A 14,754-nucleotide genomic window follows, 5' to 3' on the forward strand; every position below is an offset into this window, starting at 1 on the left:
CCCCGCGCTTCCGCCGGAAGTTGGCTCCCCGCCGCGCTCCCATTGGCGGAGATGGCGGAAAGGGGCGGGGCTGCGACGGGCGAATAGCGGCGCGGGGGCGGTGCGGGGGCGTGGCCAGTGACATGCTGCGCTGCAAGTGTCCTCTGCTCCCTCTGAGGCGGGGGGTCCTGGGGGGGGTCCCGGGGGGGTCCCCGGGCCCAGGGAGGCCTCCAGGCCGCCCTCCAGGCCGCCCCCTCCGCACCACCGCCCCGCTCAGCTTCGATATCTTCCGCGGTGAGACCCGGGGGGGGCCGGGGTCGGAGAGACTGTGGGGATTTGGGGCGTCTCTGGGGGTCCCAGGGGCAATGGGGAGGGGGGGGGGAATGCTGGGAATGGGGAGGGGGCCAAAAGAGTGGGCGGGTCCCAGGGAATGAGGGGGGATGGAGGTGTGTTATGGGGGGATCCCTGGGAATGGGGGCCTGGGAGTGGGTTATGGGGAGATCCCGGGGGGTGGGGGGGGTGGGCTACGGGGTTGTCCCTGGGGTCTGCGTGTTTCAGAAGGGGACAGGGCGGCCTGGGGGATCTTGGGGGCTGGGGGTCCCGCGGGGCGGGGGGGGCGTTGGGGGGCCTGGGGATTGGGGTTCCCAAGAGAGGTCTGGAGGGGTCCAGGAGGCCCAGGGAAAACTGGAGGGGGGGGCCATGGGGGGTCCCAGAGGGGACTAGGGGGTCCCAGGGGACTGAGGGAGATCCTGGGGCGGGGGGTGCGGGCAGAGCAGACTGGGGGTACCCGGGAGGGACTGGTGAGGGACCCACGAGACTTGGGGTGGGGAGGGCGTCCCAAGGGGGTCACAGAGACTCCTGAGGGGGCATCCAGGGAACTAGGGGTGGCTGGGAGTGGTCCTAGGGGGGCCCAGGGAGTGCAGAGGGTCCTGGGGGGATCCAGAGGGAAGTGGGGTGGTCCCAGGGGGGCTGCCAGCTCTGCCCCCCAAAACCTGTCAGCTCCCGCCCCCCGATACGCCAGCAGAGCTGGGACCGAGTCTGAGACGACTGGGTGAGACTCTGAAGGGTCAGCTGCCTCATCTGGGAGGGGGGGGGTGGGGGCTGGACCCCCCCCGGGACCCTCCCAGACCCACGCCCCCCCGAAGAAGTCGATGTGGTGGTGGTGGGGGGCGGCGTGGTGGGCTGGTCGGTGGCGTACTGGCTGAAGGTGCTGGAGGGCTGGCAGCACGGCATGCGGGTGCTGGTGGTGGAGCGGGACCCCACGGTGAGACACCCCCATCCCGGGGCGGGGTATGGCCTTGGGGACCCTTCCCCCGAACCCCATTTCTTTTGTGGGGGGATGCCTTCTCTTTCAGTATTCCCGAGCTTCCACGGTGCTGTCAGTGGGGGGGATCCGGCAGCAGTTTTCCCTCCTGGAAAATATCCGCATGTCCCGCTTCTCCGCCAGCTTCCTCCGTGACATCAACGTACGTGGGATTATTTTTGGGAGGGGGGGGGCGGTATTTTGGGGGAGGATCCAGCCCCACTCACTGTGGTGCCCCATCTTTCACAGGAGCACCTTGGGGTGCCAAACGAGCCCCCCGTTGACATCCAGTTCCAGCCCTCGGGGTACCTCTTCCTTGCTGCCTCACAGGACGCTGCTGCGTTGGAGGACACCGTCCGGCTCCAGAGGTGGGGTACACACACATTGCCCCCCTCACAGGGGGTGATTTGGGGGGGGGGGGGAGGTTGTCTCATCCTGATCCCCCCTCCTCATGCTGGTGTCCCCAGGGAGGAAGGCGTGCAGGTGGCCCTGCTGTCCCCCACCCAGCTGAAAGCAAAATTCCCCTGGATAGACACAGAGGACGTGGCCGTAGCATCCTATGGTATGAGGGGGCAGCATGGGGGGGGGGGGGGCATGGGGATTCCCCCCCAACACCATCCTTATCCCCATCCTCATCCCTATCCCCATCCTATATCCCATCCCCACTGGGTGCATCCTTCATCCCACTCTTAATTGGGGAAGGGGGGCTCCAGCCCTTCCAGAATTATTTTTTTTGGATGGGGGGGGTGGGTGTCATGCTGCAGTGCCCCCCACAACGTTTCCCCCACCCAGGTCTGGAGGATGAAGGCTGGTTCGACCCCTGGACCCTCCTTAGTGCTTTCCGGCGCAAAGCCACATACCTGGGGGTTCAGAGCTGCAGCGGGGAGGTGCGAGGTAAGGAGGTGGGGGGACACAGTGGGGTGCCCCCCCCACGCCACCCCAGGGACCCACCCCCCTGTCTCAGCACCCCCTAAAACCTCCAGGGTTCGTCATCTCGAATGAGAACAGGGTACCACTGGTGACAGCAACACCGACAGCACGTATCAAATACGTCCATGTGAGTGTGTGTGGGTGTCTCGCCCCATGCAGGGAGGTCCCCATGTGTGTCTGTGACACACACACACCCCCATTCATGTGTCGCCCCCCCCCCCCCCCCCAGATCCACATGCCGGACAGCTTGGAGTACCAGCCAGTCTCCTGCGCCATTGTGGTCAACGCCGCTGGCGCCTGGGCTGCGGAGCTGCTGGAGATGGCCGGGCTACCGAGGGAGCTGCGTGGGTCCCCCCTGCCCATCAAGCCCAGGAAGAGGTGGGAGGGGGGCAGATATTTATGGGGGTTCATGGGAGGGAGCACATCCTGGCATCACCCCACTGTTGTGGACGAACCCCTTGATGCTTTTTGGGCGGTCACAGTGGGGGCATGTACCCCAGCACCCACCACCTCTTTTTTTCCAAGGGGGGCCACGCACCCTTTGGTGCTGTTTGGGGGGGGCAATCATAGGTAGGGGGACACCTCAGCACCCACTGCCCCTCTGTCATGGGTTAGCCCCTCAGTCCTTTCTTTTGGTGGGGGGTAGTGGTGGGGGGCAGCACATCCTGGCACTCCCACCCCTCCATCTTCAGGGGGGGTGAAGCCTCTTGGTGCTTTTTTTTTTTTTTTGGGGGGGGGGTGAGGGCATACATCCTGACACCTTCCAGTCTGTCAGGGGGTGATGTGAACCCCTTGATTCTATTTTTTTGAGGGGTGGGGACACAACACATCCTGGGACCCCCCCACCCCACCCCTCCGGTCTGGCAGGGGGTGGTGTGAACTCCTCAATGCTATTTTTTAGGGGGGAAACAGAGACATCTCAGCCCCTACACCCCAATCTTGAGGGGTGGGGGGCAGCCTGAATCCCTCACCTCTATTTTTTTTTTTTGGAGGGGAGCACCCTCCATCCTGACAGGTACGTGTACACCTGGCACTGCCCCAATGGCCCCGGCTTCTCCTGCCCCTTCCTCATCGACACGTCGGGGGCTTATTTTCGTCGTGACGGAATAGCTGGCAACTACCTGGGCGGCATGAGCCCACCCGAGGTGAGCCTGCCTGTATTTCACACACACCCCGCCCCCGTTTTGCTGATTGTCTGGATACCAAGCAAAAATGAATTCCCAATCAAATATAAGAAGAAATGCAGTTTATTGTATTATAATATAAGAAAGGAAAATAGCGTGTGATGTGAGAAGAGGAAAAGGTGCCGGTGATTACGCACAATATGATAAAAACCCAGTAGCAGCGATGCACGGAATCATTCCTGCAAAGTGATTAAGGCCAATACAGCACCGATTCCCACCTTAATAACATTCCCATTGTAGCCAGTGCTGGGGGTCTCGGTAACTGGGAAAATCCCTGCGTGGGGGCTTCTGCCCCCTCCCACTGCTCGCCCGCCTTGCAACTCAGTGCAAAAAATAGTTGCCACCCCGAGTGTGTGCAAAGTTTGAAGTTTATGCCCAGGATTCACACGGTTTGCATGCACCAGGGATGTTGGCCAGACGCCCGAGCGTGGTGGAGTTACTGTCGCGACATAGCCACACACGATATTTATTGTGTGGGTGGTCTCCTGCTTGTCTGGGGGCTCAGGACAAGCACCATTAAAGTTAAATTAGAGATTTTCTCATAAGTGGAAATCAGTAATTTTTTTTTGATTTAATAAATATTCACCACACCTATCTTTTTTCTTTTTTTTTTTTTTTTTTTTTTTAATATCCTCCCCGATTTCTATATTTCCAGGAGGAAGAGCCGGATCCGAGCGATCTCTCGGTGGATCATGATTTTTTCCAGGAGCAGATCTGGCCACGGCTGGCTCGGCGGGTCCCGGCCTTCACATCCCTCCGCGTGCAGGGGTCTTGGGCGGGCTACTACGACTACAATACCTTCGACCATAACGGGGTGCTGGGGCCGCACCCCAACTTGGAAAATCTTTATTTAGCTGCTGGCTTCAGCGGACACGGGCTGCAGCACGCCCCGGCCACCGGCCGAGCCGTGGCTGAGTTGGTGCTGAAGGGGGGGTACGAGACCCTGGACCTGCAGCGGCTGGGCTGCGGGAGGCTGCTGCGGGGGGAGCCGCTGCGGGAGCACGGGGTGGTCTGATGGGGGGGGGGGCACCCCTGGGGTATGGGGAGGGGGGAAACTGAGGCACAGCCCCAGCCCCGGCACGGGGGTTGGTATGGGAGGGGTGTTGTGCCCTGCTGAAATAAAATCGTTGGTGAATGGATCCGGTGGGGGGGTCAGTGGGGGTGCCTGCCCCCCTCCCCATGCCAGGGATGCGCCCCAAGTTGTGCTGGCAGACCCCCCTGCTGGTTAGCCCCAGCTCTGCCCCGTATGGGCTGGGTGCAGCTGCTGTGATGCCCACACCAGTGCTCCCAGTACTAGTGGCCCCGGTGCCTCCCTGCAGCATCCCCACGCTACATCCCAGTCCCAGTGCCCCCATTACACTCCCATACCCCCAGCCTCGGTGCCCCCATTACCCCCATGGCCCCCCCAGTATCCCCATTCCCCCTCAGTATCTCCCCAGAACTGCCCAGTATCCCTATTTCTCCCCAGTATCTCCTCAGAACGCCCCAGTATCCCTATTTCCCCCCAGTATCTCCCCAGAACCCCCCCAGTATGCCCCCATTCCCTGCTTGTATTCCTATTACCTCCCCAGAACCACCCCAGTATCCCCATTCCCCCTCAGTATCCCCCAAGAACCAACCCAGTATCCCCATTTCCCCCAGTATCTCCCCATTTACCCCCCAGAACACCCCATGTATCCCCATTCCCCCTCAGTATCCCCCCAGTACCAACCCAGTATCCCCATTTCCCCCAGTATCTCCCGATTCCCTCCCAGTATCCCCATCTACCCCCCAGTATCTCCCCAAAACACCCCATGTATCCCCGTTCCCCCTCAGTATCCCCCAGTACCAACCCAGTATCCCCATTTCCCCCCAGTATCCCCATTTAGCCCCCAGTATCTCCCCAGAACACCCCATGTATCCCCATTCCCCCTCAGTATTCCCCCAGAACCCCCCCAGTATCCCCATTCCCCCCCAGTATCCCCGGGCCATTTGGCGCCCCCTGGCGGCGCGGCGGGCGGTGCACGGGAGGGGCGGGGCGGGCCGCGCGGCTGCGCGGGGCGACGGCGGCGCATGCGCGGGGCGGGGCGGCCGGGCCGCGGGGAGCTGGGCCCAGCGCCGTGCTGCCGGCCCGCCGCCACCGGTGAGTGAGCGGGGGTGGCCGGGGGGAGCAGCCCCGAGAGGGCTTTGGGGCCGGGGTGAGGGGCAGCCCCGGGGTACCTGTGGGTCCTCCTGGGGGAGATCGCGGGGGTCACCGCCGGGAACCGCGGGGGCAGCCCTGAGGTACCTGTGGGCCTCGGGAAAACCGCAGGGCGACCCTGAGGAAATTCTGGGTTCGGGGCGGGTAACTGAGGTAATTCTGGGTACGAAGGGATCCGGGGGGGCACTCTTCGGGTAATTCTGGCTCTGAAGGGATCCGGTGGGGCACCCCTCGGGTAATTCTGGCTCTGAAGGGATCCGGGGGGGCACCCCTCGGGTAATTCTGGCTCTGAAGGGATCCGGGCGGGCACCCTTCAGGTAATTCTGGCTCTGAAGGGAGCCGGGGGGGCAATCCTCGGGTAATTCTTGCTCTGAAGGGATCCGGGGGGGCACCCCTCAGGTAATTCTGGCTCTGAAGGGATCCGGGGGGGCACTCCTCGGGTAATTCTTGCTCTGAAGGGATCCGGGGGGGCACCCCTCGGGTAATTCTGGCTCTGAAGGGATCCGGGGGGGCACCCCTCGGGTAATTCTGGCTCTGAAGGGATCCGGGGGGGCACCCCTCGGGTAATTCTGGCTCTGAAGGGATCCGGGGGGCACTCCTGAGGTAATTTTGGGTCCTGGGGGGTGAACCCTGAGGTAATTCTGGGTTCAGAGGGGTCCTGAGGGGGGAGCCCTGAGGTAACTGTGGGCCTCGGGTGCCCCCCCCCCAGCACCACCCCCCTCACACGCTTCCCGGGGAGACTGGGAACAGCCCTGAGATAAAATAGTGCCCCCTCCCCTGCATAAACCATAGAGACCACACGCACCCCCTCCTGCAGTAACCACGGTGGCAGCTCTGGTGGGTTTGCCACTCTCCCACAGGAAACATGGGGGTCCCCCACATTAGCAGGGGGGTGGGAGGTGATGCTCCAGCCCCTGGTGTAACCGTGGGGCAGGCCTGCACTCCCCACCCTGGGCTACCCATGGGGATCCCCCCTTTGCACAGTGACCCCCGAGCCTGGGGTGCCCCTGGGTAAAAATAAATCACGCAGGGCTTTCTGTAGAAACCGGGACTGTACGGCAGTTGGGTCTCGCTGTATTTAACACGTTTGATTCCAAGCCCAAAGGGTGCCGAGGCGAGGCTGCCTGGAACAAAGAAAACGCTCGTTTCTGCCTTTTGTTTCTGCCGCGGCTCTGCCAGTGTGACCCATACCTCAGATGCCTCAGTCACCTGGCTAAAATGAAAGAGACTCCTACGCCATGCGTGGGGCTGAGTGTGTCTGCTTCTGAAGGCTTCATTTTTAGGGTGAAGGTGGTGCCTGTTATTAACTTGATGTTAATTAAGCTGAAGGCCAGTTCTGCTTTGGCGCTTCCATCCGAACTGTCATTCACTGCTTCACAGGAGCACAGTTCAAACCACGGCAGGCTTTGTCCCAAAATAACCAAAATAAAAACCTTTTTTTAAAAATTATTTTTAATTGTGTCCTGCGCCACACATTATAGAGCAATAGCAACACTGACATGTCAGGGCTTGCGATAGCAGCCTGCTCCAGAGCTGCTGGTAGCTCCTGCCTAGGAGAAGCAAGCAGTTTGTATTCTGGTGGAAAAGCTCCATGAGTTTTGTTAGCTGGTGATTTATTTTTTTTTCTTAATTCACACGCTGTCTGTGTTTCTGTAGCACCTTACAAGAAGCAGGAGACTCAATGCCATGTTTTTGGCAAAAGGCTGTTTGGAGTAATTACTGTTTTGGGCAAAAGCTAATAGGGCAGCTGAAGAGCAGCTGTCATTTTGTCAGGCTCTTAATTGTAGACCTGGTGTTTTCTTACCTGCCATGCAAGGAAGAGGAGGCGTGGGGCTGTAAAGTGTTAAAATTAACGCTGGATTTAGCAAAGATGTTTTCACACCTCTCTGGGCTGGCTCTGCCGGCTTCTCCCTTCCGCAAACAAGCAGCACAGCGCCTTGTTCAGAGAGATGTTCTGCTGTGTAGAAATACTGGCTCTGCTCTTCATGAGACCCCAAGTTTGTTAAGACAAGATACCGTGTAATTAACAGGATGGGTGTTTTATCTGGCCGTGTGTTCAAGGATGGTTGCCTGATGGGAAGCCAGTGAGGGCAGGGAAGCTTGCTGAAAATTGCCGGGATGTGATTCTAGCTTGTAATAACCCTCCTCAGCCTGGTGTTGTTAATGCTTGCCACGGTCCTGTGTGTTCTCTCTCCACAGGCTCCATCTGTTTCCCATCTCTCCAGGATGAGAGAGGTTTGGGTTCAGCTTTTCCCCTCTCCCTGTAGTTGATAGTTTTGGAACCAGAGGTGATGCTGGAGTCGAGATGGCAGACAGCGTGAAAACCTTCCTTCATGACCTTGTCAGGGTAAGTCTTTGCGTTTCAGGTTCTCTGTCGTGGGAACTGCTCTTGTTTGCTTTGGTGATGGTGGGACTTCCACAAGGAGCACCTGCCTTCTGATATCATTGAGGGTGGATTACAAAAAATGATGGAAAAGGGGCTCTGGGTGCGTGTGAATCAAAGATGTTGATTTTATAAAGCAGAAATACCTGCAGGCAAGCTTTCCACTCACCAGCGATGGTGAGGTTTGACATGGCTGTGTGGGATGCATTGCTCCCCAAGTGCTTTCTAGGAGAATTTCCTTCTGAGCTGGCCGCTGCTGTGCAGTGCGTCTTGCAAAGGGCTCAACGTTCATCCAGGGCGCTGCTGAACCCGTGACGATTTCCTTTGGGGATAAGTTAATATATAGCCCGTGTGAACATCGCAGTTGTGTCACAGCGATAAGGCCTTGTGTGAACTCAGTGCTCCCACTCTGTCTTGTATCATCCTGATATAAATACAGGCTTAAAAACACTCACGAGGTGACAGTAAGAAATAACTCATTTTCAGAAATAACTTGTTTTGAAAAACTTGCTGGATTTGGTCTTGAAGATGTGTGGCCATGATCTAAAGCAGAGGGCTTGTGTCCAATGTTCTCGCACCATCAGCAAAGCAGTGGGTAGAGCAGCCTGTGTAATTAATGCCCACCTGGTCAGGTAGCAGCGGCAGCACACACTGCTGTTTCAGACATGCGTTTGGCATCAGAATTTGGTCCAAAACCTCCATATACTAAACTGGATTGCATGGGTCACCTGGGTAGTGATGCTGTCCTGGCTCGCGCTAGCATCCCTAACAGTCTTTATTTTGAAGTGAAATTTTGGTAGAGATGATTAGGCTATCGTCTGGAGCTGGAAATAACCACTGGTGAGTACTAGGAGGTGGCACTAGAAATCTTTCAAACAAGGAGTAAGGCAAAGGCTTCTGGGCACTTTCCTATTAATGGGTTTGCATGGACATGGCTGGTTCGAGGATGTTTCTGGCATGAGGGCAGATGCTTTTATTTGTACAGGAATAAGTGTCAAGCTTATATGTACAGTCAGGCGGTGAGGACTTTGCACATCCGGAGTATTTTGTATAATTCTATTTTATTGGTTTTAGGAATGCTGGCAGGGGATGAAAGGCTTTCTGCCAGACAGGAGAAAAGGGCTGTGAGAGATCTGACTCTTTGTCTTTTGCCAGGACTATAAATAGCGGAGGTTGGATGAGAAATCACACCTTTAAAAAAAAAACACAAAACAACTGCTGCTCTTAAAGATGCTGGAACATGCGGTGATTTAGGTCACTGGGCCATGGAAAATAGGTGATGTTCCTGCTCCTGACCTGGGCTCTGGCTTTCCCTGTTTACCAGGGAGTGAGGCTGGTTTAAGTCCCTTTTTGATAACCAGGAGAGTTTTGATGGCCTTGGTCAGCCACAACCCATTCTTCCTCTCTCTGCGAGGTGGAGTGTGACAGCCTCTCCTTGTGTCTACAGGGAATTAAGGACTCCATCTGGGGCATCTGTACCATCTCTAAGCTGGATGCCCGGATCCAGCAGAAAAGGGAAGAGCAGAGGCGAAGGAGAGCAAACAGCGCGCTCGCACAGCGGAGGTTTCACATGGAAGAGAAGAAGCAAGAGAAGTGAGTATGGGGCCTGATGAGTCATAGATCAGGTAATTCATTTCTCTTTTGGTCGGTTGAGGGCAGGGAGAGAGTGCAAGCCTGCCTAGAGCTTTGAAGAGCCCGATGAATTGCAAAAGCCTCTGCAAGTCACAGTGATTTGGCAGTGCTGGTGCTTTTTGGTTTTTTCTCCTAAGTATCTGTCGTATTGCAGTGGCCTGGCTAGAAGGGAAGTTGAGGTAAGCGGGCTTTAAGAAATAAGGCCATTGTTGGTGTCTGCACTTGCAAAGATCTCTGTAAAAATACTTGTCAGAACCATTACCCAGGTGTCGGCGAAAGCAGAACTTGTGGTGTACATTTGCAAATCGTTTGTAAACCTGATTGTGCTGAAGCACAGAGCTGATAAGTATGAAATATGTGACATGAAAACCCTTTTTTGCACTCTGTGTGATGAAACTGGAACTGCTACTGTGAGATAAGAAGTCAGACCTTTTACATTGTTTGACAATTAAGAGTATTCGATTAGTCTGAAATAATAATAGAAGGTAGGGAAGTAACAAGCTGAAAGAATGTGGATTTCTGGGTTTCTTTCCTTCCTGTGTACTCGTGCTGTCTCTCAAAGGTTGCTGGTGGTGGTAGTCATGGGATCGGGGAAGAACCAGCAGCTCAAATCTGATTGACACGTCTGGGGCAGATCAAGTATCTTTTTTCCCAGCCTTGCTGTCTTCCGCAGCCATCTATAGCGGTTGCATCCACTAAGGCTGGAACTGCCAGAATTATATCCACGTGGGAGCAAAACAGCATCTGTTCTTGTGTCTGACTCCCAAACCGCGCTGAGATGTTTCTCCAGTGCCCTAATTACAGTTGGGCTGGCACTTCACGCGGTGACATTTGGTGGGTAATAGGCTTTTCAAGATGTATTTCCAAATTACTCTGACTTAACTCAGCGGTAGTCTGACTTTATCTCAAGATGACAGAAAAAATCTCCTGCCTCCCATGATCCCAGTCCTCCCCAGAGGTTCCTGCAGCCTTGCACGTGGGCTGCCCTTGAGGAATAATACATATTTCGGAGGGACTAAACAGTTGTATTTTACTGGTTTACCTTTGTAGCAAAGTCCCTTTGGTAGCAGAAGCTGACTGGGAAAGCGCTAAGAGTCCCCCCACAGAGCTGCTCTCTTGTGTGTCCGTGGACACGCTGCAAAGAGAGAGAAGCTAAAACCTCCCAGAGCTGAAACGGCCTCTTCCGAGAACAAAAAGCCTTGATTTCATTGCAGTGAGAGTTTGAGAAGATCTCTAATAAATGCTTAAAAATCTGGAAGAAAGCATTGCTTTGCTTCCATTTCAGTGCAGATACAGGAAATTAATAAAGGTTGAAAGAGCCTCCCAGATGTAAATCTTCTAGAGCCTATGCGCTGGCCAAAATGTGGCGCAAGTCGGTGCAGGGATTCCTTCCAGGATCCCCCTGTTCGGATAAAATCAGGTGCATCACTGGTGTGGAGCTGGTGATCTGCGACATTTATAAGGTGTCCAAAACATGCACCAGAAGCTGTTGTCACTTGCTGGGGGACGTTTGTCTGGGCGCCAGGACCTTAACACCTCTCATCCATCTCTCCTGTTGCTCTGCAGTGAACCCCGGATAGTGAGCCGGATATTTCAGTGTTGTGCCTGGAACGGAGGTGTATTCTGGGTAAGCAGATATTTTTATTTTCTCTGTTAAAAACCATGTGAAAAGCCACATCTTTGTACCCTTGAACGCTGTCAGTGGTGAGCTGGCAGCTCAGCTGCGGGAATTGATAGGAGCCACAAAGTTCCCAGCCCCAGGTGCTGTATTTTAAGGGACATAGGACCGTAGGTTCACTTGGGAGACCTGCACGTTAAACCTGAGCTGCTTTTCCCAGCCTTTGAGACCGCTCTTCACCCAAATATTTCAACTCTTGCTCCGTTGCAGTCTGGGATATTGCTTTATGGAATTAAATATTGATATCTTAAAGACATTTTCTCATCTCTGACCTTACCACAGCTGTTTCATGAGGCTCATCCCTCATGGAGCAGACGCTTTGCAGCCTAATAAATCACCGGCTTCATTTTCCCATTAGCCTGTGGCAGGGTACGAGGAATTGGCATGGAAGTGCTAAAAGGAAAGTGCTCAGTTGTAGATTTCGTCTGTATTTAAGCAGAGATCCTCGGCCCTCTGTATTTATGGACCGCTGCGTGAGGGAGCGGGCAGAGGGTCTACCTTCAGACCAGTGGTCACAGAAGCATGAGAAATGACTGCAACACCTCACTGACAACCCTCGTTGTTTCTTTTTCCCTGTAGCTTAGTCTCTTCTTGTTCTACCGCGTATTTATACCTGTTCTTCAGTCAGTCACGGCACAGATCATCGGTAAGTCCCTTTCTTGTTGGTGCGTTACAGGACGCTGAGCAGCTCGTGGATTGGGTGCGGGGGGGTCCTGACACCCGCCACAAACTGCCAAGGGTTTGTCTTGTTGAGCTGTTCCTCGCCCCACTGTCTCCTTGTGCTTTCTTTTCCTCCCTGTGCTAATCATAGCCATCAATAATTGCTTAGTAGAAAATCCGGGAGGTGGATAACCCTGCTAATGGTCTGTGCGTGTTGGGGATCTGTGGGTGTTACCACTGGTAACCCACCGCTGTCAGTGCATTTTTGCAAGTGGTGGAAATGTTCTTTTAAAGAGCAAAGGTTGGGGTCGGAGGTTTCTCCTGTCCTCCAGTGCTACGCTCAGAAGCTCCCCGTGGTGCAGAGGAGCACCTGTGATGTGAACTGAGGCGGTTCCTCACGTGTTTCTCCCTGCCCGTGTCTCGAAGGTGACCCTTCCTTGCACGGCGATGTCTGGTCCTGGCTGGAGTTCATCCTCACCTCCATTTTCAGCGCCCTCTGGGTCCTGCCCCTCTTCGTGCTCAGCAAGGTTGTCAATGCCATCTGGTTTCAGGTAGGCAATGGGAGCCCAGGCCACACATCTCATGGGTGAAGGGTGGGGGGGCTTCCCTCCTTAGGGCCTGATCAGCAGTACCGGGGGGTGGTGTTTCGGCACGAGGGGAAATGCCATCCCAGAAATCTGGGGGTGTTCCTGGTGGGCGAAAGCAGCTCGGTAACACAGCCCCAGCTGCTTTTGGATTTCATTTCTCTGAAACCCCCGTTCTCTTTGGAATTTCATTTCCCTTGAGCCCCTTTTTTCTCTTGTGCAGGACATTGCAGATCTAGCGTTTGAGGTTTCCGGCAGAAAGCCTCATCCCTTTCCCAGCGTCAGTAAAATCATCGCCGACATGTTGTTTAACCTCCTGTTGCAGGCGCTGTTCCTCATCCAGGTGAGATTGGAGTCCCACACCTTGCTCCTGGGCGATGTTCTCCCGCAGATCCTGAGCACCCCTCACTTGTCTGCTCTTTGTTTTCATCTGCAGGGGATGATCGTGAGCCTCTTCCCCATTGATATCATCGGCCAGCTGATCAGCCTCCTCCACATGTCACTGCTCTACTCGCTCTACTGCTTCGAGTACCGCTGGTTTAACAAAGGTGAGGCACGCAGCGGCTGTTTGCTGGCATTTGCGGGGGTTTTCTATCCAGGAGCATCTATTTGGGTGCCAGAGGCTGATTTTCCTTCAGGTTTTGTACAGAAGGCAGGGTAACAAAGGGCTCTCCTCCCCATGGGTTCATTTCTGCTGGATTTTCTTCTCGCCAGGAATCGAAATGCACCAACGGTTATCCAACATCGAGAGAAACTGGCCCTATTACTTTGGCTTCGGCTTACCGCTCGCGTTCCTCACAGCAATGCAATCCTCCTACATCATCAGGTGAGCCGCGGGGCCGCACCTCAGCCCCCATCTGCCTCCTGACCTGAGGACACGCACAAACCCGCTAACTGCCTTTTGATTTTTATTTTATCTTCCTCCCCGCCCTCCCCCAGCGGTTGCCTCTTCTCCATCCTTTTCCCTCTCTTCATCATCAGCGCCAACGAAGCCAGGACCCCCGGCAAAACCTAGTGAGTACCACCCTTCTGAGCCCGCTGTGCCCCTTCCCCAGAGCCCCATGCCAGGGTTTTCCCGGCTTCGGGATCTGACGGGATCTCTCAGGGTTTTCCTGGCTTCGGGATCTGAACGGGATCTCTCAGGGTTTTCCCGGCTTCGGGAACTGACGGGATCTCTCAGGGTTTTCCCGGCTTCGGGAACTGATGGGATCTCTTCCCTTCCAGCCACTTCCAGCTCCGTCTCTTCTCCTTGGTGGTTTTCCTCAGCAACAGACTCTTTCACAAGACCGTTTACCTTCAGTCTGCCCTGAGCGGTGCTTCCTCCTCCGCCGCCGAACGCCTCCTCTCCCCCCAGCCCTCTCCCGCCAAACACGCGGCTGCTCCGGGGCACTGAGCCGCCATCAGACTCTGGGGGGGGACAACACGGGCCACCCCTTGGCCCCTGGCAGCGTTCCCCAGGGACGGGCAGGACCCAGCGCCCGAGGCCTTGCTGTTGGTTCTGCTAATTAATTATTTTTTTTGGGGGGGACACAGGGACAACCCAACCAAATCAGGATTTTTAACACCTTTGTGAGTTTCGAAGAGCCGGGTCGCGCCCTGCACTTGTTTTATAGCGGACTCTTTTGTACACCGGTGCCGTGCCATCCCCCCGCCAGCACGGTGGGACCCCTGTGCCCCCGGTTTGCCCCCGGGGGAGCTGCGGTTGTTGGGGGGGCTCCCACTGCGTTCAAGCACAGCGTTCTCCCCCCCCCGTGCATGCAACGTTTCTGTAGGGGCAGGGAAGGAACCGGGTGACGTTAAAACAAAAATCCCTTTGGTTTATTTTCCTGGGTTTTTGGTGGTTGTTTTTTTCGGGGGTGGGGGGTGGGGGGGGTAGGGGATGGACGACGACGACGCGGTTTATGAACTTTTCTCTAGTATTTTCACACTGAAACATTAAATGGAGAAATCACGACTCGCAGCCGTCCTGCGCCGCCCCTGTCGTTACGCCGGGCGGGGGGTCCCTGCACCGCGACCCCCTACCAAGGGCTGCCGCCGCCTGCCCCGGGCGCCGCCCACGTGGCACCACCCACGTGGCGGGCCGGCCCACTTCCTCTTCCGCCCGCGTGATCTGTACCGCCCCGCCCCTCGGAGGCCCCCAAGCCCGGACGGACACGTCACGGCTCGTTCTCCGCCAGCCCCGCCCGCCCCGCGCTCCGCCAATCGAAATGTGCCGTACGCGGTATGCCGCGCCCTCCCTTCA

General features: G+C 56.0%; 2 protein-coding genes across 4 annotated transcripts; both read left to right on the forward strand.

Moving 5' to 3' along the window:
- The first annotated feature begins 104 nt into the window (after positions 1–104).
- On the forward strand, positions 105–4,426 carry FOXRED1 (FAD dependent oxidoreductase domain containing 1). Its single transcript, XM_055819510.1, is given in 11 exon segments — positions 105–273; positions 1,004–1,098; positions 1,100–1,243; positions 1,335–1,445; positions 1,532–1,650; positions 1,750–1,844; positions 2,075–2,176; positions 2,266–2,339; positions 2,442–2,590; positions 3,228–3,357; positions 4,052–4,426. Coding segments are annotated over 11 exon segments (1,530 nt in total). The 5' UTR covers positions 105–122; the 3' UTR covers positions 4,412–4,426.
- A 1,010-nt stretch (positions 4,427–5,436) lies between these two features.
- On the forward strand, positions 5,437–14,333 carry EI24 (EI24 autophagy associated transmembrane protein). 3 transcript variants are annotated; one of them, XM_055819336.1, is made up of 11 exons: positions 5,437–5,518; positions 7,775–7,922; positions 9,406–9,551; positions 11,157–11,217; positions 11,848–11,914; positions 12,355–12,479; positions 12,736–12,855; positions 12,949–13,060; positions 13,227–13,338; positions 13,452–13,526; positions 13,737–14,333. In XM_055819336.1, the coding sequence occupies exons 2-11, from the start codon at positions 7,881–7,883 to the stop codon at positions 13,903–13,905; spliced, it is 1,029 nt and encodes a 342-aa protein (XP_055675311.1). In that variant the 5' UTR covers positions 5,437–5,518; positions 7,775–7,880; the 3' UTR covers positions 13,906–14,333. The 3 variants fall into 3 exon arrangements, with proteins under 3 accessions (XP_055675311.1, XP_027650383.1, XP_055675312.1); XM_027794582.2 differs by lacking the exon at positions 5,437–5,518 and adding an exon at positions 5,595–5,728; XM_055819337.1 differs by lacking the exon at positions 5,437–5,518 and adding an exon at positions 5,997–6,015.
- The last annotated feature ends 421 nt before the right edge of the window (positions 14,334–14,754 follow it).

The sequence above is a fragment of the Falco peregrinus genome, chromosome 15 (genome assembly GCF_023634155.1).
Source record: "Falco peregrinus isolate bFalPer1 chromosome 15, bFalPer1.pri, whole genome shotgun sequence".
NCBI classification, from domain to species: domain Eukaryota; kingdom Metazoa; phylum Chordata; class Aves; order Falconiformes; family Falconidae; genus Falco; species Falco peregrinus.